The sequence below is a fragment of the Thalassophryne amazonica genome, chromosome 9 (genome assembly GCF_902500255.1).
Source record: "Thalassophryne amazonica chromosome 9, fThaAma1.1, whole genome shotgun sequence".
Lineage (NCBI taxonomy): Eukaryota > Metazoa > Chordata > Actinopteri > Batrachoidiformes > Batrachoididae > Thalassophryne > Thalassophryne amazonica.
The window spans coordinates 109,073,553-109,098,722 of NC_047111.1; the positions used below are offsets into that span (position 1 = coordinate 109,073,553).

Here is a 25,170-nt window from a genome sequence, read left to right on the forward strand (position 1 = left end):
CTATCATCTACAGTCCATAATATAATCAGAAAATTTAGAGAATCTGGAGAACTTTCTACATGTAAGCGGCAAGGCCGAAAACCAACATTGAATGCCTGTGACCTTCGATCCCTCAGGCGGCACTGCATTAAAAACCAACATCATTGTGAAAAGGATCTTACAGCGTGGGCTCAGCAACACTTCAGAAAACCATTGTCAGTTAACACAGTTCGTCACTACATCTACAAGTGCAAGTTAAAACTCCATGCAAAGCGAAAGCCATACATCAACAACATTCAGAAACACCACTGCCTTCTCTGAGCCCGAGCTCATTTGAAATGGACAGACGAAAAGTGGAAAAGTGTGCTGTGGTCTGATGAGTCCACATTTCAAATTGTTTTGGAAAATCATGGACGTCGTGTCCTTCGGACAAAAGAGGAAAAAGACCATCCAGATTGTTACCAGCGCAAAGTTCAAAAGCCAGCATCTGTGATGGTATGGGGGTGTGTTAGTGCCCATGGCATGGGCAGCTTACACATCTGTGATGGCACCATCAATGCTGAAAGGTACATTCAGGTTTTGGAGCAACACATGCTGCCATCCAAGCAACGTCTTTTTCAGGGACGTTCCTGCTTATTTCAGCAAGACAATGCCAAGCCACATTCTGCACGTGATACAACAGTGTGGCTTCATAGTAAAAGAGTGCAGGTACTAGACTGGCCTGCCTGCAGTCCAGACCTGTCGCCCATTGAAAATGTGTGGCACATTATGAAGCGCAAAATACGACAACGGAGACCCCGGACTGTTGAACAACTGAAGTTGTACATCAAGCAAGAATGGGAAAGAATTCCACCTACAAAGCTTCAACACTTAGTGTCCTCAGTTCCCAAACGCTTATTGAGTGTTGTTAGAAGGAAAGGTGATGTAACACAGAGGTAAACATACAACTGTCCCAGCTTTTTTGAAACATGTTGCAGGCATCCATTTCAAAATGAGAAAATATTTGCACGAAAACAGTGAAGTTTATCAGTTTGAACATTAAATATCTTGTCTTTGTGGTGTATTCAACTGAATATAGGTTGAAGAGGATTTGTAAATCATTGTATTGTGTTTTTATTACATTTTACACAACGTCCCAACTTCATTGGAATTGGGGTTGTAGCGGGCAGCAGCTTCTCTGCAACAGATCACCTATTTGTGAATGCCAACACAACAACAAACAACAAATATAATGTCAACAGCCTTGAGGTTGAATACATAAAAAACACCCCACTCTGTAGGTTCATAGAAGCACTGTGAAAGAGCTGAGATGACTGACAGAAAGCTCATATTGATGCACTCTGCTGGTTTTCACATTTATTGTTGTTTAATTGATTTCTATAGTTTTAAAACTGGGGGGAAAAAACATTAATTTATGTTGTAAAATCACATCCATTTCTAATTTTACATCTGCCCCCCCCCCCCCCAGGCTTTGATTATGAAAACATTAAGGATCAATTAAATAAAGTCACAGTATTTCCAGCAAAATGTATTTTTCTGCACGTGATTACAGAGCAAACTGTCCCATAATGAATGAACTAGGAACTGTGTGTTACTGTATATTTGTCTCAACTTCATGAATGCTTGCACAGGTGCTGGTGTCCCACAGTTTAAACCCATTGCCCTCAACTCAGGCTTTCGTATCGAGGTACTAGTCAATGGCTCACTGCTCATCAAACATGTTTTGGAGGAAGACAGCGGATTCTACCTGTGTCGGGTCAGCAATGACGTTGGAGCGGATGTCAGCAAGTCCATGTATCTCAACGTCAAAAGTAAGTTTTGTGGAGAACAGTAGACACACCACGGACCCTATCTTGATGACCTATCTTGATGATCTATTGCACATGATCTTATGCACGTAGTGAAAGTGCATTTGAGGCATGTTCAACTCCAATTTGTTTTTTTCACACGGTGGATAATCTGAGCTCAGAGTAAGGCACAGAGTGCTAAAGCACTGTATTTAGTTAATTAGTCACAGGCGTGACTAATTAAAACAAGTGCACCAACAATTGGCACACTGTTACTTTGATGACAAACTCAGATGCGAGATTTCCTGGCAAGAAAAGTAGTTTTTCATTCAAATTTTCAAAGTCCATGAGAGGGTGCAGCAGTCATCCACCACAGCTCCCCGAGGTGAAGCATTAGAGGGTCCACTGCACCTGCACCATTCAGTTGCTGGCAATGCACCTGACTACACCTTGTCTTAAAAGTAACATGCTCACGGCTGCACAGATGAGCACAAGTGGGCTTGTACTTTAAAGAATGTGTGTGCTGGGCATGAAAATAACAACTGTATCAGGTGGAAACTAGCAATGCCGGTTGTGCTGCGCTGTCCACTGCTTTGCGTGGGGTGGAAGATAGAGCTCCATGTGTTAGGTATTAATGGTCTTACCATGTGGTCTATTTTATTCAGACCATGTTCCAATTATTCTGATAGTTCGGTTAACTTGGGGAGGGGTGTACACTCAAATGCAAGCAGAACCAGTGGCTCAAATGTGTGACCATTATGAATTCTGCATGTTGTATAATTTTTCTTATTGAAAAGTCCTGCAGAATGAGTGATAGGTTGATGTTGTGAATGATGACTATGAAAAACAAATTGCTTGATTTCAGTATTTAAAATGATCCACTTGTTATTTGCAAAGAAAGGTTGACAGCTGTGATGATATTTGACTAAAAGGAATGTGAATGTTGCACAGTCTGTAAAAACCAAGATCTAGAGATGTACTGTACTGCGTGAAATGTTCAGCAAACTACTTACAGAGACGTTTTCTATAGTCTACAGTACAGTATTATGCCACATTTAAAAAACACATTTTGAAACTAAACCAGTTGATGTCTATAGCTCTACTATTAGTGCTTTCATTTAGGGGGCTTCTGTCCCTGCATCATTTGTGGCTGTCAGACCACCAGCACGATGCACGATGCCATCATAGTGATCCCATGGAAGCTCGCACAGAGCCACAGCCAGCGTATCCGGGTGCAGCGCTTATCCTGTATAGGATCCAGGACTTAGCTTCCCTCCATTAGTTTCTGATTCTGCATGCAGATGTGGTTTGCCATTTGTAAAAGTGGGCTGAGAGATGAAGTGAGATGTAGAGGTGTAGCAAAGGGTTAACCTTGTCTGTTCTCCTTCCTGTTTATTTTCATCCTAGTTGTTTTGACTTCACATCCTTGATGTTCTGGTTACTTTTGTATTTTTTTCTTTACAGTTCAAGTCTTTATTACGTCCGCCAAAGATGTAATAAAATCATCAGCATTTGTTTATTTGTCTGTCTGTTAGCAGGATTATGTCAAAAATACTGCCCATATTTTGACAAATTTTCACCACAGATAGATATTAGGAAGACTTCATTAAAATTTGGAGGTGTTCCGGTTCCAGATTCTGGATCAAGATTTCACTTTACTTAGGCTTTTAAGGATTACATCAAAACTACTTCATGGATTCTCACGAAATTTGCACTACAGATAGATATTGGGGCATGGAAGACTCCATTGAATTTTGGAGGTGATCTGGTTCCAGATTGTGGCTCAGGATTTGTTGGGAGTGATCCGGATATGCAGGTTCTGCAGCAGAAAAAAATATGACATCACAATGTAAAACCAAGATCAGGAAGACACTATTTTGTTTCAGCTTGTGAATTAAATATGAGATTGTGACATCTTGATCAGTCTGACCATTCTGGATCAGAATGAAATTATTGTATTGTGTTGTGGAATCTGGATCCAGGTAAAGTCCAGGTCACGATGTGAATCACATATCTTTTATTTTGAGTCCTCGGCAACCCTTGGTGGATGTCAGAAATCTCAGATTGCTTTTGTTCTTGATAGTGTATCTTGGAGTTGTGTTGTGTGAATGTGGTATGATGTCGTGCACACTACTGTGCCTGAAGACCACAGCTATAACTTTCACCTGATTTTGATCTTGTTTTCATAGTTACAGCCGTCAAACCACATTTAAAGTCAGATGGATTACAAACAATGTAGTACCGCCAGATACTGCTTTGCCACGAGCATCTCAGACCAAACATTTGACCAAACTTGCATTTTGTATCACCAGTTATACAGCTTCATGATGAAGTGCTATAGAGGAGGATTTTCTTCAAAAGAAGACCTGAAAGTTCAGCTACAGTTTACCTGAAGGTACATCTGAGATGCAAGCCTGGATTTGATCTTTTTTCATGAAAGAATATCCTTCTCCGCTCTACTCCACTATGAAGCTGAGTGGTGATGCAAAATGCAAAATTGACACTGTAAACACAATTTCTCCAATCACAGCCACGTAAGGCCATAACTTCTCCTGGGTTGTCTGGGTGTCTTGGTGGCTTTCCTCACTCTTCTCCTTCTTACACAGTCACTCAGATTTTGAGAACTGTCTACTCCATGTCGATTTACCATAGAGTGCCATACTGTTTGTATTTCTTCATAATTGATGTAAATAAAGTCCGAAACATATTCAGTGGCCCCTTTACCATCACAGAGTCTCGTCCACAACGACCACAAAAGACTCCAAGCTGTCACTGATGTTAAAGGGGCAACACACGGTATTAAGAACAGGGGGATGTAAACATTTGATCAGGGTCATTTGGGTAGTTTCTGTTGTCATTATGATTTTAAAAAGATAAAGATATATATATATATATATATATATATATATATATATATATATACACTCAACAAAAATATAAACGCAACACTTTTGGTTTTGCTCCCATTTTGTATGAGATGGACTCAAAGATATAAAACTTTTTCCACATACACAATATCACCATTTCCCTCAAATATTGTCCACAAACCGGTCTAAATCTGTGATAGTGAGCACTTCTCCTTTGCTGAGATAATCCATCCCACCTCACAGGTGTGCCATATCAAGATGCTGATTAGACACCATGATTAGTGCACAGGTGTGCCTTAGACTGCCCACAATAAAAGGCCACTCTGAAAGGTGCAGTTTTATCACACAGCACAATGCCACAGATGTCGCAAGATTTGAGGGAGCGTGCAATTGGCATGCTGACAGCAGGAATGTCAACCAGAGCTGTTGCTCGTGTATTGAATGTTCATTTCTCTACCATAAGCCGTCTCCAAAGGCGTTTCAGAGAATTTGGCAGTACATCCAACCAGCCTCACAACCGCAGACCACGTGTAACCACACCAGCCCAGGACCTCCACATCCAGCATGTTCACCTCCAAGATCGTCTGAGACCAGCCACTCGGACAGCTGCTGGAACAATCGGTTTGCATAACCAAAGAATTTCTGCACAAACTGTCAGAAACCATCTCAGGGAAGCTCATCTGCATGCTCGTCGTCCTCATCGGGGTCTCGACCTGACTCCAGTTCGTCGTCATAACCGATTTGAGTGGGCAAATGCTCACATTTGATGCCGTTTGGCACGTTGGAGAGGTGTTCTCTTCAGGGATGATGCGAAGGAGATGTGTTGCACTGCATGAGGCAAATGGTGGTCACACCAGATACTGACTGGTATCCCGCCCCAATAAAACAAAACTGCACCTTTCAGAGTGGCCTTTTATTGTGGGCAGTCTAAGGCACACCTGTGCACTAATCATGGTGTCTAATCAGCATCTTGGTATGGCACACCTGTGAGGTGGGATGGATTATCTCAGCAAAGGAGAAGTGCTCAATATCACAGATTTAGACTGGTTTGTGCACAGTATTTGAGGGAAATGGTGATATTGTGTATGTGGAAAATGTTTTAGATCGTTGAGTTAATCTCATACAAAATGGGAGCAAAACCAAAAGTGTTGCGTTTATATTTTTGTTGAGTATATATGCACTCGGGGTCACCACAGCAAATCCAAGGTGGATATGTATGCTGAATTGGCACAGGTTTTATGCCGGATGCCCTTCCTGACGCAACTCCACATTACATGGAGAAATGTGGCAGGGGTGTATATATACATATATAGGCAAACACACATATGTACAATTAAAGCATTGGCCGCCTAGCAATCATTCACCTAATAAGCAGAGTGGGATGGGGAAATGTCCAACATGTCCAAATACTGGGATATGAGTGCATCTTGTGGGAGACAGGGGTCAGGGGTGTCAGGGTTGGAGTAAAAACCATTCAGTGTTTGTTTTTTTTAACAGTTTAATCACAGACACACTAACTGCAGTCAGTTTTACTAGAATGCTGCTCTTCACTTCCTGGTTGTCTTTTCAACCTTCTGTCATTGTGAACTCTGGCTTCATACTCTCACCAGCGCCACTAGCTTAGCTTATGGCAAGCTAAAAATGGACGTTCTTGTTATGGCCTAACAACTGTCCAGTTTCTGGATATTCTGTGTTAGTACGCACCGGCGTCCGATGTGCTTGATGAATTCCTGCGCAAAAAGTAGTTCCCAGATAATTGTGATATAGTCCTGTGAGATAATGAGTATATCTCACATAAATGTAAATTTACCAGTAATAAAATTATAAAGATGAGTGAAGTTTTAAGAGTGGCCATAATAAATATTTAAGAAACTTAAAGTTTATGAGCAACTTCACCTCTTATCGCTCAAGCACATTGTAAGCATTGACACGATGGAGTTTGATGCGGAAGAATTCAGAAAGATACAATTGGAATGTTTTGATGACCATTTAAAGTTGGCGATGAAAGACTTGTGTGTTAACTTCGTGTTAAAGTCAGAACAAGAAACTGCACTGAAAGAGATCGATCTGGGAAGAGACACATTCTGTGTGTGGTCACTCCAACGAGAGCGGCATGCTGAGCAGGGTGGCAAAAGTAGTCTGGCGAGCTCAGTCTGTGGACGCGAGCTATCCACAATGCCAAAATAGCAGAGATGTCACTCCAGCAAGAGCGGCATGCTGAGCAGGGTGCTCTGGGACATGCATGTGTTTGCTTTGATGCAGTATTTCTATCATTGCATGTTCTGACAGTTCTTTGTTGTATTTTTATTTGTTAGTATGGCCAAAGCAGATGGTCACTCCACTGAGTCTGGTCTGCTAGAGATTTCTTCCTCTAGTCAAAAAACTGTAGATGTTATTCCTTTATGTCACCATGTCCTTGCTCATGGGGTTGGCAAAGTTTAAACCTGGCTTGTTGATAGCACCTTAGGACAGCTTATGTTGTAAGTTGGTGTTGTATAATTGAATTAATTGTCTGACTGTCCTCAGACAATCAGTGATAAGCTCATGATCACTGCAGTCGGGATCTGTGTGACATACTGTGTGTGGAAACACATCATGTTCCCTGGAACGATCGCTGGGTTTGAAAGAAGAATGTAAAGCCTAATTTCAGCAATATATCCTAATGTTCATGGAAGATGACACTTCAGTCATGAAATAGTGTAATCATTTATTTATTAATATGTCAAAGCATTAAAGCATAAAAAACACAACAGCTGACAGCATAAAAAAAACAAAATAGTTCCCTGATATTCACTGACTGAAACAAATATGTTGATATTCTTGTTTCAGCAGTGTAGAAATCCGGGATGAAGGTGATATGAGAGGTCAGTGCTGCCTCGTTTCTCATCTATATCAAAAAATAAAAACATCAGTCAGGTGTTATAATCACAACTTATACATTAGTGTCAACAGCACATCAGTAGAAATAGCTGAAATGTGCTTCTTTAAATCTCTGAATCTGAATATAAATCCCACTCTGTCCACATTGTCTTTGCCACCCCATCCAAATCCTCCAGGTCTGCCTCCATGAAATCCATCTTGAGGGGGGTGGGGGTGGAATCATACCAAATGTGAAAGCATCCTAAGACTATGTTCATATTATCACGGCTCAGTTTTGAAGTTGCTGGCACAACGTTAGCAAAATCTCTTCCACACTAATTGCTGGAGACATTACAAATGTGAATTGAATTGAATCCTGGAGCTGCTTTCTGTTCACGTGATCTTATCAGATCTCAGAAGTGAAGCAGAGTAGGTCCTGATTAGTGCCTGGCTGGGAGACCACCAATGTCTGTGTCTGGAGTTGTGTGAGGAGGGACATCAATCAATCAATCAATTTTATTTATATAGCGCCAAATCACAACAAACAGTTGGACATCTGGAGTAAAACTTCATAAAACTGAGAAGATTTAGTTTCTACCAAAATCCAAGTGTTATACTGTAGGTTTATTTTGGAGCATGTTGCAAAATTACAGCTCATTTTAATGAAGAGAACATTTTTATCTTGGAAGAAATTAAAAATAGTCTTTTCCTCATACAGACTACAGGAGGAAGCGCGTGTGCACATACGTGAGGTTTTATCTGTGACTATCTTACATTAACATCCATAAGATTTCAATTCAGTTTCAAATTAATCAATTTATAAAAGCACAAAATCACGACAACATCGTCGCAAGACACCTCACACAAAACAGTTCAAAAACAGTTTAAAATGAATTAAAAACAACAAGTTTAAAAACACCATTAAAAGCTAAAATTAAAAGAATAAATTTAAAAAGAATTTAAAAAAAAAAGCAGAATAACACACTATATTAACCAAAGCACTAATATTAAAAATATGTCTTCATTCTTGACTTGAAGGTCTCTACAGTATCGGACTGTCTTATCAACACTGGGAGACCATTCCACAATACTGGGGCACAATAAGAAAAGGCCCTTTGACCCACAGACTTTTTCAAGATTTGGTACAGTAGATTTGGAAATGATTTCTTGTAAATCACTTCCAAATCTACCAAATGTTGGTCATAGTACCTTGAATTTCTACCTCAGGGGTTGAAATTCCAGATTGTTTCCAGACAGAATGAATTTTGACAGAGGTGGGACAAAGTCACCATCAAGTCACTCTCAAGTCATGAATCAGCAAGTCCCAATTCAAGTCTCAAGTCATAATGAACACCAATTGTTTCCAAGCTGACTTGAGACTTGACTTGGGACTTGCAGATTGATGACTTGAGAATGACTTGACAGTGACTTTGTCCCACCTCTGAATTTTGATCATATTGCCAATATCATATTATTAATTCTTTATCTAAATGATAATGAATAAAATTATAGTGGCGCCAAAGAAAACTCTTTTTATGACGTAAATCTAAAAAAAAAAAACCCCCAGTGGCACTATATCTTTAACAAAGCAACTCCTAACAACTCTGTATCACATTTAATTGCATGTGTTCTTTGAGATATCCTGCTAACAGCAAACAACCAGAATAAGACAGCTGGTCTTGTCCTGCCTCAGGGCCACCAGTTTGAGAGCCCTGTCTTGTGCTGAATGAATGCTGTCTGATATAATGTCAAAGGATGAGGCTCAGTGATGTAGGCCATGAGAATATTTTGTCCACTTTGGCTTGTTTAGATGTCTAGGACAGCCAGCATCACTTGAGCAGCAGGTACTTAAGAGGCTTAAGAGGAGCTATTTATGGAGGCACAGAAGCTGACGCTTGCTGAAGTATTCACGTGATGGACGGTGTGATTGTCACTGCGTTACCGACTGCCCGAATGCCGAAAGGTGTCGTGTGAAAGATCCGTGCATGTGGTGAAAATGTCGTCCGGTCGGGTCAGCAAACAAGCACTTATATAAATCATATCAAATCAAATCAATTTTATTTATATAGCGCCAAATCACAACAAACAGTTGCCCCAAGGCACTTTATATTGTAAGGCAAAGCCATACAATAATTACAGAAAAACCCCAACGGTCAAAACGACCCCCTGTGAGCAAGCACTTGGCGACAGTGGGAAGGAAAAACTCCCTTTTAACAGGAAGAAACCTCCAGCAGAACCAGGCTCAGGGAGGGGCAGTCTTCTGCTGGGACTGGTTGGGGCTGAGGGGAGAGAATCAGGAAAAAGACATGCTGTGGAGGGGAGCAGGGCGGTCATGACAAAAGAATCGCACTCTGCCAGGCTATTGTGGCGGAGTCCACGGGAAATGAAGTGGAGCTATTGTGATGTTGCAGCTTGGCACTTTCATTGTTATGAATGTCTGATCACAGGCTAATGTGTCGTCATAATACACCATGCATCTGTAATCCAGCCTTTGGGGAAGTTTATTTGCTGGTTGGATTTTGGAGTGCCGCTCCTTGATGGTTGCTATGGCAACTGTGGGCGCAGCTGATTTCTTTTGGATCTTTGCAATCAGCTCACCTGGAGTGTGACGTGGTGGATACAAAAAGGGGTTTTGTAGTGTGAGGGGTGGACTTCACTTCATTCCACTTGACTTCACGGAGAGGAAAGGATCTGGTGGCGGAAGGCATGAAGAGCAGCTGGTGAGGAGAGCGACTGGATAACGGGAGTCGTGCTGACGTTGATGCTACTGGTTCCAGCTGAACGCTCGCGCCGGAGAAACGCCATAAACAGGGGAGAACCCTGCCGTGTCTGTGAGTACGCTCTCATGTGTTTGTGAGGTGGTGCTTTTTAAGCAGAAAGTTGGAGTTTCCCGCGGGGACGGAGTTGTGTGCTCGCTGGCCTGGGTGTGTGTGTGTGTAGGTGCACGGAAGGCGAGGTGACGGAGAGAGACGCCAGGAGGAGAGACGAGCGACGAGGGGCGTTACGTGCCACAGCCAGGGAGGAGCCTTCCCTCGGCTGAGAGAGTGCGTCGTGCCATGTCGGAGGAGAGAAGGACACGCCCCTAAGCTGACAGTGGGAAAACGTCCGCGGATTGGTGGATGTTTGGTTGGGTCCGGATTGGTTGGCTCTGCTGGAAGTTGTTTTTTTTTAATATTTTTTTCTCTTTTAAGAATTGTATTTTAAGATTTCTCTTTTTTTATGTTGTAAAATTGGCAATAAATTATTAATATAACGTTTGCCTTGTTTGGTCACTCCAGCTCTATTTGACAATAACCAGTAAATTGGACATTTTGTGCTTTAACTTATTATTCAAAACTTACAATAATACATAAACCTTGCTTACACATCATCGGGTATGAACACCGCCGTCACGCTAACGGTGTGTCCAAATTGCCTGTACGCACTGCAGCACGATGAAACTGTACATAGCTGCATTGCTTACATATTTTGGCGTCACGAACAGGATTCACTTTTGGGAGCTGGTGTTTCTAAACAAGAGCAAATATGATGATGCCAGTGTATCCAGGTGCACCTGGCTCCCTAAATTTAGGGGGCCAGGTGTTGAATTAAGGTATTGTGATTGGAAGGAACAGATTAAGGGGTTTTTGGGGTTTCAGGATTTGACAGAGGCAAGGAAAGTAAGTATTGTCTTAGGAGTACTGACTGGGGAGGCTAAACGTCAAATTGTAGTTTTAGATGAGGATGAAAAAGGTAAACTCACAAAAATTTTTGCTCATTTAGATTCATTATATGATGAACGGGTTCCCGCCCCTATTTTGAGGTCTAGTTTTTTCAGTTGTACACAGAGACTAGATGAGCCTATACAATCATTTATGTTGAGGTTGTGTGAATTGTACCGTAAGTTGCAACATCTAGATTTTGATAACGCCCCCTCTGAAAGCATTTTGCGAGATCAGTTGTTGTTGGGACTCCGTGAAGGGCCTTTTGCTCGGGCCTTGAAGGTCTATGCTCGTTGGAACCCTGAGTTGGGTTTTGCTGAGTTGCAGCAGGAGGCCCTCCAGCTTGATTTAGAATATGGGGGTGTCCAGTCGGATGTAACCTGTGCTTCGGTAGGTAAATTGCATGGTTCAGGTGGACCCCATCAGGGTTCTGATTGGACGGAGAAGTTAAAGGGTGAAATTTTGGCAGAGGTTAAGGAACAGGTCAGGGGGTTGGCGCAGGATGTTGTGGTGGAACTTAAACCACAAAGACAGTCAGTTTCACCTCAACCTAGGGTTGCTAACTCAATGCGGAATCAGCGGTATTCATCTAGGCGATTCCACGATCGGGATGAGTGGGGGAGGCCCATTTGCTATCGTTGTGGGAAGGTGGGACATATTGCGCGGTATTGTGTAGTTACAGCTGAACCGGCTTTAAACTGGTAGACCCGGCTGCTGAGGTCCGAGCTGCCGGGTTTGCTGCCACACCACCATTGACCAGGACCTCTGATGCTTTTGTTGGCCAATGTCCTACTATAGAATTGACTATTGAGGGAATTCGGTTGGGTGGTCTTTTGGACACAGGGTCACAAGTTACATTAATGGCAGAGAGCCTGTTTAATAAGCATTTTGGACAAATTAAGCTTGGGCAGGCTCCTACGTGGTTTCGATTGAGCGCTGTTAATGGGTTAGAGATACCTTGTGTTGGTTATGCTGTACTAGACTTAGAGGTTGAGGGTATCATGGTCCCGAGTCGGGGAGTGGTGGTTGTTAAAGATGAGAAGTGTCCGAACCCCTTAGTTGTTGGAATGAATGTCATTGGAGCCTGTTGGGATGCCTTGTTTAAATGTCCCGGGGAATCTGCCTGCCCACCGGCCTTTAAGAGACAGAAGGTCTGGAGGGATGCGTTTGCTGTGTGCCGGGGTGTTAGGGTTTCCTCAGCGGAGGATGGCTTGGTGGGGTACGTGAGGTTGGCCTCTAAATATGGCATTTCTGTTCCACCAAAGAGTGAGTTGATGGTGTGGGGTCGTACTAAGATGGGACCAAGGGGGGTGGATTATGGTGCCTTGATGGAGGCTATGCCTGGTTCTGGGGTTGTGGGTGTGGCAAGGGCCCTGGTGGAAGTTAAGAAGGGGAGGGTCCCGGTTCGTGTGTGTAACCCACATCCGTATAGCGTTTCGATCGGCCGTTTCCACAAACTAGGTCGGCTTTATTATATTGAGGATTCTGATGTGTGTGGTCCTGATGATGTGGCCCTGTCGATTGTGGAGGATGGTGTTGTCCAGGTCTCGTTGGTGAGTGCTGCAGTCGCTGAGGCTGGTCCGGAATTGCCTGTGGCAGTTGGTGTGGGTGAGAGTTGTCCGGATTTGTCTGAACAAGGGCAAGGAGAATTGCAGGCTTTGCTGCGAAAATGGGGGAAGGTGTTTGTCCGTCATGAGGAAGATTTTGGGCGGACAAATTTGGTGCAGCATAGGATCCCTACGGGAGATGCTGCCCCTATTCGAGAGAGATACCGTCCGATCCCACCTATGTTGTATAAAGAAGTGAAGACTCTTCTTTCAGGTATGCTTGAGAGGGGAGTGATAAGGGAGAGTAGTAGTCCTTGGGCGGCTCCTATAGTTCTTGTGCGGAAAAAGGATGGTAGTTGGCGTTTCTGCGTAGATTATAGGAAGTTGAATGCAGTTACGCACAAGGATGCATTTCCCTTGCCTCGCATTGAAGAAACACTGACTGGCCTTAGCCAGTCAGAATGGTTCTCGACTTTGGACCTTGCCAGTGGTTACTGGCAGGTTGAAATGCATCCTGATGAGCGGGAAAAGACGGCTTTTGCTACCCCGCTGGGCTTGTATGAGTTTGAGCGAATGCCTTTTGGACTTTGTAATGCGCCTGCAACCTTCCAACGGTTGATGCAGCAGTGCCTAAATGGACAGATGGCGGAATCATTACTGGTGTATTTGGATGACATCATTATATATTCCGCTAATTTTTCTTCCCACCTTCAGCATCTTGACCGGGTGTTTGAGCGGTTGTGGCGGCATGGTCTGAAATTGCGTCCAGATAAGTGCAGGTTGTTGCAGCGGGAGGTAGCATTCCTGGGACATGTGGTGGATCGACAGGGTGTGAGACCTGATCCAGAAAAAGTCTGTGCTGTCTTGGATTGGCCTGTCCCGAGTACTATTAAGCAGGTCAGGGCATTTTTGGGGTTAGCTGGGTATTATAGGCGATTTGTTGCAGGATTTGCTAAATTAGCTCGGCCCCTGAATAGGCTTTTGACAGGCGTTCGGGTGGATAAGAAGTCACAGTCCAAGAAGGTGAATTGGACTACGGCGTGTCAAGTCTCGTTTGATGCCCTCAAGAAGGCGTTAACGCAGGTTCCGGTTCTGGCATACGCTCATTATGATAAGCCTTTTATTTTGTACACTGACGCTAGTAACCAGGGACTTGGGGCTGTGTTGTCTCAGGTCCAGGATGGTCAGGAACGTGTTGTAGCTTATGCTAGTTGGAGCCTGCATCCAAGTGAACAGAATGATGCGAATTATAGCTCATTCAAACTTGAGTTGTTGGCCTTGAAATGGGCTGTGACAGAAAAGTTTAAAGATTTTTTGACAGGAGCAGAATTTACCATCTATACAGATTACAACCCCTTGGCTCATTTGCAGACGGCACATCTTGGGGCAGTGGAGCAGCGCTGGGTGGCACAGTTGGCTTCTTTTAATTACACAGTGAGATACCGTTCAGGTAAAACTAACGTCAATGCTGATGTCTTGTCAAGGTTTCCGGTTCCATCAAAGGGGGTTATAGTGTCAGCAAAGGAGCACGACCAGGGGTTAATGGTTAGTGCGGGTGTCGGGGTAATACCTGAGGATGGATGGGCAGAGGCTCAAAGCCTGGATTTGGATATCCAGGCTGTTAAGGGGTATGTTGTTGAGGGGAGCGTTCCAACTCGCTCCCAACGTCTGCTGCTCATGAGCCGAGCCCAAAATTACTCCGGCAATGGAGAAAGCTGACAGTGGTAGAGGGTGTGTTATGCCGGACCTTTGTTGATGGACAGAGTCATGAGGAATATCGTCAGATCGTGTGTCCAGGTTGTCGCTGTGAGGAGGTGTGGCAGAAGATTCATGAGGCTGGGGCTCACTTTGGTGTGGATAGGACTCTTGCTCAGCTTCGTCGAAGGTTTTATTGGCCTGATATGGAGAGGGAGGTACGGGCATTTCAGGAGAAGTGTGCTATGTGCAGTCTCCAAAGGAGCCATGTTGAGCCTAGGGCTCCGCTTGGTTCGATTGGTGCTACTTATCCATTGGAGGTTATTGGGTTGGATTTTTTAACCCTTGGCCGACCAATGGATACGTATCAGAACATTTTGGTTGCAACTGATCAGTTCACTCGTTTTGCATGGGCAATTCCTACTTTAGATCAGTCTGCGCAAACAACGGTTAAAATGCTGTGGAAGCATATAATACAGCAGTTTGGGTGCCCCGCACGGTTCCATTCTGATCGTGGCCCGAATTTTGAGTCTGCTTTAATGCAGCAACTCTGTGAATTGTATGGGACAGGCAAAAGTAGGACAACGTCGTATCATCCGGCGGGTAATGGTGGTGTGGAGCGTTTTAACCAAACGTTGCTGAATATGCTCCGTTCATTGGGAGAGGAGAGGCAGCGGAGTTGGCCAAACTACATTTCTGAGTTGGTTCATGCTTATAACAATACAGTGCATAGTGCGACGGGTTATGCTCCTTCGTTTTTGATGTTCGGTAGGCATTTACGGCTCCCTGTGGATGTGGGTCTTGGGGTGAGTTCTGAGCAATTATCGTTTGGGTTGACGGGGTGGGTAAAAGATCATCATTGCAAACTGTTGTCGGCCTATAACATTGCACGTCAGAGGGCAGCTAGTGAGGCCTCCCAGCGTAAATGTCAGGTGACGGAGAGAGACGCCACGAGGAGAGACGAGCAACGAGGGGCGTTACGTGCCACAGCCGGAGAGGAGCCTTCCCTCGGCTGAGAGAGTGAGTCGTGCCACGTCGGAGGAGAGAAGGACACGCCCCTAAGCTAACAGTGGGAAAACGTCCGCGGATTGGTGGATGTTTGGTTGGGTCCGGATTGGTTGGCTCTGCTGGAAGTTGTTTTTTTAATATTTTTTTCTCTTTTAAGAATTGTATTTTAAGATTTCTCTTTTTTTTACGTTGTAAAATTGGCAATAAATTATTAATATAAGGTTTGCCTTGTTTGGTCACTCCAGCTCTATTTGACAATAACCAGTAAATTGGACATTTTGTGCTTTAACTTATTATTCAAAACTTACAATAATACATAAACCTTGCTTACACATCATCGGGTATGAACACCGCCGTCACGCTAACGGTGTGTCCAAATTGCCTGTACGCACTGCAGCACGATGAAACTGTACATAGCTGCATTGGCGGGCGTGCCGACACACACCTGCGTTTTACATGTGCCTTCTTTAGGAGTGGAGTAAGCATCTTTTGTGAGGCTTGTACCGCCTTCCTTTCAAGGGATGACCTCACGGATAACAGCTACGTGTGTCTGCTCTTATACTGTAATTTGGACAACATCTGCTTTTTAGTTTCTTCTGTGTCCATCCAGAGGTTTGGTCCAAGTTGGACCAAAGTTGGAAGAAAGATTGAGGTCAGGACCAAATGATTTGATTTTGAAAATGTCTGTTAAAACTTAACATTTGACGTCAAGATCAACATATCAATTGTAAATCACCCCGGTGACCAATCAGAGGAAACCTCATCCTCTCATCTTATTTTCGCATCTGCATCCAGCTCCCCCTCCAGATTCTCCACGCTGTCCCACCCCGTCTGCAGGCGAACACTCACTATCATGCTTCATGTCCAAGCCAATTGTGCAGCTAAGGGAATTATTTCAGTACATTGCAGACAGCCAGTGAACCAGTCATTTATATGCGATCTCCACAGCCCCCACCCAAACCGTCAACCTCCCAGCACCTCCAGGGCAGAGGGGCTGCACACATCTCATCTGCTTTTGTCTGGCCACCATGGCTTTAGTGAGGCCACGGGGCAATGCATCAGCATGAGGTGAAATGTCACCGAGCCACGCCGTGCTTCCAACACGATGGTGGAGCCATTTTATCCGGAGAGGAGACAACAACACGCCACGAGGGTTTTATTTGAATTTAAGACAAATTCTTTAATTGTTCTGCTGGATTTGACTTTGCATTTGGAATAAGCTATGAGTTGATCTGAGGAATCCACTCATGCTGCAAGAAGAACAGTTTGCAATGAGACAGCGCTGTCAGAGGCCACAGCCAAAAATATAGCAGAGGACCAAAACATTTCATGAAGAAAACATCAAACATAAGGTGCATCACATGAGCCACATTTTCACCACAGAAACTCCACGTTACAGCATCCGACAGCTTTGCTCCTGTCTTCACCATAGAGACTGATCCTGAAAGGTGAGTTTCAGTCTTTTTGGGGGCCCATTTGTGTGGCCCTGAAAAAATACATCAGAAGGTGCTTAACACTGATTCTAATCCAATTACATCTTTTCAGCAAATCTGACTGGTTAATCGTGTGACATATCAGGTGTATAATATCTGTGGAACAATGGCCAAAGATGTATTCCTCCACGCCCTGACCAGCGTTCTGACGAGATGTCATTACTGTCCTTCGCGCGCAACTGCGCATGCGCAGTATTGTCAGTACGCAGAATTGTCGAGACGTGCATTTCGCCAGAACACCGGGTTCACGCGCTGCTAGCTGTTAGCTCAGAGTGAGAGAAAGTCACATGCCACCACCGCCACCGAAATGAGTGAATTGAAGCTACCGTACTGATGTGGATTCTGATACAGAATTACTGTTTCACGTTTGATGGATTTGACTGATTTTCACATTTGATGGATAACTCTGCGCCTTGACCGCTGTTGGAGAGACGCTTGCTGCTTCACTGTAAGCCTAGCCTCGTTGACCAAATTACCTACAGAAAAATAAACCATGCCGATGGAATTGGATTAGAATTAGGGAAAAACCCCCTTGTGTCTGATGATGTGCGGACATTCATGCTGTTATACGGATGAACATATCTGTTCGACCACTAACGCGTCGCCGGTAAAACTACTTTTTACCGGTAAAGCTCGACTGTATAACCCAGCGGTGGCAAAATATTCAAACATTTCACATTTGATGTATAATTCCGCGCCCTGATCTGCACAGGGGTCATTAATGCCGCTGTCAGTTGAGAGCGACAGAAACTAGTGCAGCGAAGACGATGCCAAAATGCGTGGATTTAATGGATTTAACTGGATTGATTGATGGATTTATCTCAATGCAGATGGTAAATGGACTGCATTTATATAGCGCTTTTCCATCTGTATCAGATGCTCAAAGCGCTTTACAATTATGCCTCACATTCACCCCAATGTCAGGGTGCTGCCATACAAGGCGCTCACTACACACCGGGAGCAATAGGGGATTAAAGGCCTTCCCCAAGGGCCCTTAGTGATTTTCCAGTCAGGCAGGGATTTGAACCCATGATCTTCTGGACTCAAGTCCAACACCTTAACCACTAGACCATCACACCCCCCCACTAGACCATCACCTCCCCCAAGATGGAGATGGAGAAATCTGTGGGTCTGCTCACAGAATTTCCAATTTAACATGAAGACACTGTTGCTACAGTAAGCTTCGATGAGCTGACCACACCCTTTCACAACGATTCGCCGATTGAATTACTTACAGAAAAATAAACCATGCAAACGATGGAATTGGATTAGAATGGGAGTAACCCTATTGTGTCTGATGCTTTGCGGACGTTCATGCTGGATTACGGTCACAAATAGCCATTTTACTCAATTTGTGACCGTAAATTCCAGCACGAACGTCCATAAATCATCAGACACAACAGGGTTATTCCCTAATAAGCGAAGTGCGCAACGCATCTGCGCATGCATGGGTCAAACGGGGGCAAAAATCCCAACTACCAAACTCACACCGCCCCCATTGAATTTCATATACAGTAGCATTAGCGGACTGTAAAAGTTAAGGCTTACAGGGATTGTTTCAATGGCTTTAAGCCTTAAGCGACACATAAAATAATGACAGGGGCGCATTGTGCTGTTTTCAAATGCTCAAATGGAATTTATAGGCTTGAAAGTTGGCTGAAAACACACGATTGCAAGGCTCCACCGAGTCCACACAAAGACGGAAAGAAGAAGAAATGTGGTTGTAAACCTCCGTTTATTCTACACAATTTCCCCACAGAAAAGAAAGATCCAGACGGACGTAAAAGATGGACTAAAATTGTAAGTTTCTTGCACACATTTATTTGTCAATATCCTGAAACCGTGCTGCCGTTTTCGTGCATCGGCTTATGAGTGTAATGTTGCGCCATGAATGACGTGCATGCATGCACATATCATTGTATGTCTGTCAACTTATCAAAACAAACATGACACCAAAGAGGTTATACAAGTATGTGAGACCCACCTTCATTGCTTCAAGCTGGCGAGTAGCAATTTCTCATCCCTGCTTAGCAAATATTCAGCAATATCCACAGTTTCAGACTCTCTAACCATCATCAACTTTCCAGCGGTTGAAATGATCCAAATCACAGCACTCCTCGCTGCTTTCCATCATCATAGCTCGTGGATTGGTAGCTGAAAAATTTAGCCTACCCATAATGCACCGCGCCGCCCGAGATGTGCACTTTGCTTATTGATTGTTAACTTATGCAGGAGAAGACGATAAAAACAAACACCAAGCCAGACGGGCGATGTACAGGCAATGTTAGCTTTCTTCTCAAGTCCTCGAATAGGAATGAAAAAAAATCTACGCTGTAGCCGAAACTGTTACAGAATTATTACATTACCTCAGATGCAGCTTCACGGGAAGTTCTAGAGGTGGAAATGGTCTTTTTGATGGGCACAATATAAATAATAAGTGATTTCTGACTGAATTACAGCATCTTTTTTAAAAAAAAAAATGTTCCCTACAAATTATCTTGAACCTTGGTCCTTTTTTGTTGCTTATAACAGTTAATCCATCTGAAATTCTCCTGTGTAAATCAATGGCAAGTCCACGTTCTATTCCTGGATACTAGAAATGGCCTTTTTTTCTGAGAGTAGAGCCTGGAGAGGGAGGGAGGGAGGTGAGCTGCGGTGAGGAAAGACTGTCAGATGCTGGTTGGCATGGTAACCTGGCCAGGTGAAAGGGATCCTGGGAGAAAGGGGGGTGTAGGATGGAGGCTGGGCTTTTGTCTCATGGGAGTAGCCTATCAGCAGCCAGCCTATCCCCCACAATCCCCTGCAGGCTTACGCATCATCGCTGCCCTCTGGGTTGCTGTGGAGGAACAGGGCTCTCCTCACCTCCACATAAAAGACACATTGTGTTCCGCAATAAGTGCTGCACCATCCACTTCCTCCCAGCCTCTAACACCCCTATGACATTGAGCTTGCATTGAAAAGATTATTAAAATCAACTGAAATATTTTCATTTTTCCTCTTTTTCTCTACACCTGCAGAGATACAGATGCAGATACATGTTGTTAAATGCTGTCCTTCATTCTTTTTATACTTTCCAAAAATGTATGCATCCCGATTTTTTTGTTTCTTTTTGCAGTCAGAAACCACTGTCACATGTACTAAAAAAGACACCATTTTCACTGTAAATGACAATATGACCAACTGCAAATATACCACAAAAAAGGAGTTTTAAAAGTAAGTCCTATCAAATACTAAGATTTTTCAAAAAGCTATGATTTGAAACACTTACTGGACCTTCAAACCAGCATGCAGCGAGTCTCGTGCACACACATATGAACAGGAATAATCTGAGACATTCTGGATATTATCACTGTAACGCCAGACTTATTTCTTAAAGTTAAATGTAACTTTAAGAAATAAATGTTTTGACACAAGCAGAGATCTTGGTGGACACCAGACCTAGGCCATGGAAATTAAAGAAACTGACAAGATAATTTCAAACAACAGTGCATGTAACTTCGATCACGCCTGCTCCTAATGTACATCATGTATGTGATGAAACAGTTATTCTTTGCAACAAGTCAATGACCAGCAGGAGGCAGGTATATGGTGTACTGTATTAAATAAGCTAAACAAACTTGCCTTCTTCATTGATCTGCTTTATCAAAGAAAACCAAATTTTAATCCATAATAATAATAATAATAATAATTCTCATAATATGCCTTTTTAATCGGGAGATTTACTGGATGACAGCATTTATTATTTTTGAGTTTCTGTGTTGAGTGCTTTTATTTACTCACTTTTTTACAGCCTAGCCTCTGGGCTAAAAATAGCAAACTGACCTATACCGCTGGATCCCCAGCCCTACCTGTAACTGGATTAAAAACTTTCTGACGAGCCGCCCACAGTCTGTGAGACTCAGCCTCCACCCCTCATCCACACTCACGCTCAGCACTGGTTCCCCTCAAGGCTACGTTCTGAGCCCTCTACTGTACACCCTGTACACCTGTGTCTGCTCTCCAACCCACCCAACCAACTGCATTATAAAATATGCGGATGATATCACACTGGTTGGACTCATCTGCGACCAGGACGAGACAGCGTACAGGGCCGAGGTGGAGGAACTGTCGCTCTGGTGCTCAGACTCTGAGAACAACCTGACCCTGAATGTTCATAAGAAAAAAGAACTCACCATGGACTATAGGAAAAACAGACAGGATCACCTCCCCCTCATTTTGAATGGAAAACAGGTGGAAAATGTCACCACTTTCAGGTTTCTGTGCACCCACATCTCCACAGGCCACTCGTAGACCTCCAACATCAGGGCTCTGGTTAAGAAGGCTCAGCAGAGCCTACACTTCCTGTGTTCCCTCAGGAAGAATAACCTGGACACGAAGCTGCTGTTGGCCTTCTATCATTCCTCGGTGGAGAGTATACTGACATACTGTCTGAGTGTGTGGTACACAGACTCCACAGCCGAAGACAGGAAGCCGGTGCAGAGGGTCATAAAAACACAGAGATCATCGACTGCCCTTTGCCCAGCCTGGAAACCATCGCCACATCCTGCTGTCCTAGGAGAACCAAGGTCATCATAGGAGACCCCACACACCCTCCCTACCTCCTGTTTGCCCTGTTGCCATCCGGGAGACGTTACAGATCAACAAAGTCCCACACCAGCAGGCTGACAAACAGCTTCTTCCCCTGGGCCATACATACTGCAAACACTCATGGACACACACTCACCCACAGACCTACTCCCATACCCCCCCCCCCCCCCCCCCCCCCCCCAACAACTCAACATACCTCTGGTTCTGTGCCCCAGCATTCACAATCACATACCTGAACTATACAGCACATGTCATATTTCAACAGTATGTCTTGTTTTTCTTCATTTAGTTCTACAGGAACACCCCCAGTTTTGTTGTACCCCCTGCACAATGACAGTAAAGGCTATTGTATTCTATTCTATTAAAGGAAATAGGGGGAAACAGCCTGGATTTGCTTTTTAATCCGGATCCACTCCAAAATTTAATGTGCTCTTCCTATATATATATATATATATAGTACTGTAAAAGGTAAGATCCAAACAGATGAAAAATGACTCACAGTGACTAAAGATGAAGATAAGATGTTTTCAGTCCTGCAGCACAGCTGCGTGCTTGTTGAGTGCGTGGCCACAGGTGTTGTGGTTTGAGGCTGAATTGGATATCGCAGGAGCCGAGGCCTAATGAGGCCTCTCTTTCTCTCCTCCTCCTCTCCATCGCCACATACTCCCGCTGCCATAATTCCACTGGATTATTAAAGAAATACATCAACACACCAATTACGGGCCACAAAGTATGCCTCGGGGCCGGCTCAGCTGGACTGCTCACGCACACAAACGCGCCTCCACTTCTGCACACGGTGTACGGACACTTAAACGTGTGGCTCATCTCAAAGCCCACTCACACGGTTTCTATTTATCTCCGCCTTCTCTGATTTCATATCAAACTATCAGGATGTGAAATTAATTCAGGCGCATGTCTGCTGCTGACTGACTACACAAGCCTGCCGTCTGGCTCACTCATGAAAAATAGCACCAAGAACAACCTACTGGTACACGCGAGGCCTTTGCACCTGTACTTTACTTACTGGCTCTGTAAAATGATGAGGTTTTACGATGGAGGTTTTATCAATAGAGCAACCATGGGCACGCCCACTCCCAAAAAAAAAACCTCACGCATATGTGCCCGTTACAGTTACTTTTTTTCTCGTTAGAATTTTGTCATCAGTTAAGTTTATAACAGCTAATCATAAAAGCTGAGCTGTATTTCTTCCCACTGTTGACATAACAATGAGTACGGTACACTTTTGACATGGAACAAAGAAGGATTTTCAGATCAAAAAACCTGATGAATCTAGCCTTGACCCTCTCATGGACCTCCTCACAAACTGCAGCTGAAAGTTCACATCTTCTTTTTAAGAAAGTTATTCTCTGCTCCACTCTACCACAAAGCTGTAGTTCTAGTGATGCAATAGACAAAAGCTGAACCATGCATAGTCTCTCGGGTCACAGCCACAGAAGCCTGTAAGTCCTTCACAGTTGCTCTTGATGTCTTGGTAGCTTCCCTCACTTGTTTCTTTCTCATACAATCTATCAGTTTCTGATAACTGCAGACTCCCGACAGATGTAATATGAAGTACCATACTGTTTGTATATCTTAATGTAAAGGAAGTTCACATTGAGTGGTTTGTAAACTTTCATGTATCCAAACAAAACTGGCTGTAAAAGTAATGATTTGCATAAACACTGATCTGTATACTTTGGGTATGTGTTTATGATTATCCTGGATCAAGTCTAAGGTGGTGTCTCCTTGCCCAACCCTTGATCATTCATCTTTTGGGGTCCTCTGGCTTTAAGATCAGAAGATGCCTGTGAAGAGAGAGTGCTGAGATTGCTGGATGGGGGTGTTTGTCAATGACCATATTTTTGCTGGAGAACAAAGGTCCAAGTCTTTAGGGTCATCATGCTTCCTGTTTTGCTCTGTGGTTGTGAAACCTGGATGCTAACCAGTCACGTAAGGTGACAACTAGGTGTCTTTTCTACTAGGTCTTTTTTGGGGAGCCTTGAGTAATGCTGGAGAATATCACTTGCTGCGGAGCGTCGAGAAGTATTGCTTGCATTCTGAAGGATTGTCAGATATGACATTTAGGCCATGTGGCACTTATTACTGTGCATGATCTAGCACTCACGTGCCTCGGTGTTGCAGGTCCCAACCCTTGGAATAAGGCCAAGGGGATGCCCACATTTCACCTCCCTGTTGATGATATAAAGTGGTTACTTTTGAAAGATGATGGCCTGGTTGTTTGCTAGGGTACCTGCCTTGCAAAGGTGGTTGCTAGGGTGGTTCCCTAGGATGGTCAGATGCTTGCAAGCACGTTTCATATTGTGGAGTGCATGCTCCCAGACCTGACCTTTGGTGTTGGTTGTCTAATTACTATGATGTTTTTGTTGACTCCACTGAATTAAACCTGAAAGTCTACATTTAAATCACATCTTAATTGTTTCATTTTACTAGGGGAGCTATGACCACTACCTTTGCCCCCCGAGGCTCCCCTTCCGACTAAACCAAACCAACTTTTTTTAGGTTCCTTAGATGACCCCAAAACACAATCAGGATGTTCCCAAAAATAAAAACTGGCCTCAAGCCAGTTATCCAAGATGGCCACCAAAATAGGTTTTTTTCCACTTACACACCAATTATTTCTGTCATTAAGTCTATTGTTTGTTCCTACTATGTATTTTAATGATAAGGGTCTATTGGTGGCCATTTTGGACGCCATTTTGAATCTTAAACCCATGAATGAATTTAGTTTAGGCACAAATGAGTTTGCTGTGACCTGCAATGGTCTTCCTATTGAATCTCTGTGATATTTAAGTTGTTTATATGTTGTGTAAAGGTGTTTTAGTGGAAAAAACCCCTATTTTGGCAGCCATCTTGGATAACTGGCTTGAGGCCAGTTTTTATTTTTGGGAACATCCTGATTGTGTTTTGGGGTCATCTAAGGAACCTAAAACAGTTGGTTTGGTTTAGTCCTGGGGGGGGGGGGGGGGGGGGTGCAAAGGTAGTGGTCGTAGCTCCCCTAGTATTTCAACATTAATGTACAAAGGCAAAATTACAGAAATGGTGTCTGTCCGAATATTTATGAACCTGAATGTAAGGTGCAGTTGTTGCACTCTGTGAGTGCCGCTTCTTATTTTATGGTGCATCTTCTCAGGATTTATATGGTATTGATTATCTTGACCATCTGTATCATTGTGCTGCAATGTCTTTAATATATCTGCAGGTCTTTTAATGTTTACAGTGCAAGTATTTTGTGAACCCTGTCAGACCTGACAGGTGGAGCTTCTCCTGTCTTTTCGCAGTCCTTATGTTTCGTCACCACACTCCTGATCTCACTCTGCCGGGAGCGTCGCTGAGTTTCTCCTCTGAGGCACTTACACAGCAAAATGAGCGTAAATGTGTTCTAAAACACTTGTATTTATATAAACCCCAAGCAGCTATTTTTTTCTTCCTCTTTTCTAAATGTCTCACAAAAAATTCATTCTTGCCATGCAAAATAAATCAGAACTTTTTTCCTGCAGCCCAGCTCCAAATGGCTACAGAGTGAATAAGAGATGAGGCTTAAATGTTTCCAACCTCTTGCCTGACGCAACCCATCACATCACACGAGCCACCATGCGAGAGAACACACACATTTGTGTGTGTGTGTG

The 25,170-nt window shown here is 43.7% G+C and overlaps 1 protein-coding gene across 2 annotated transcripts in view; it reads left to right on the forward strand.

The window, feature by feature from the left end:
- Positions 1 to 25,170, forward strand: part of dscama (Down syndrome cell adhesion molecule a) — a 385,227-nt gene that overhangs the window by 263,337 nt on the left and 96,720 nt on the right. For both annotated transcript variants that reach the window (XM_034178954.1, XM_034178955.1), the window contains exon 11: positions 1,611 to 1,790. In XM_034178954.1, coding sequence (XP_034034845.1) covers positions 1,611 to 1,790 — 180 coding nt within the window. The remainder of the gene's footprint in view (positions 1 to 1,610; positions 1,791 to 25,170) is intronic.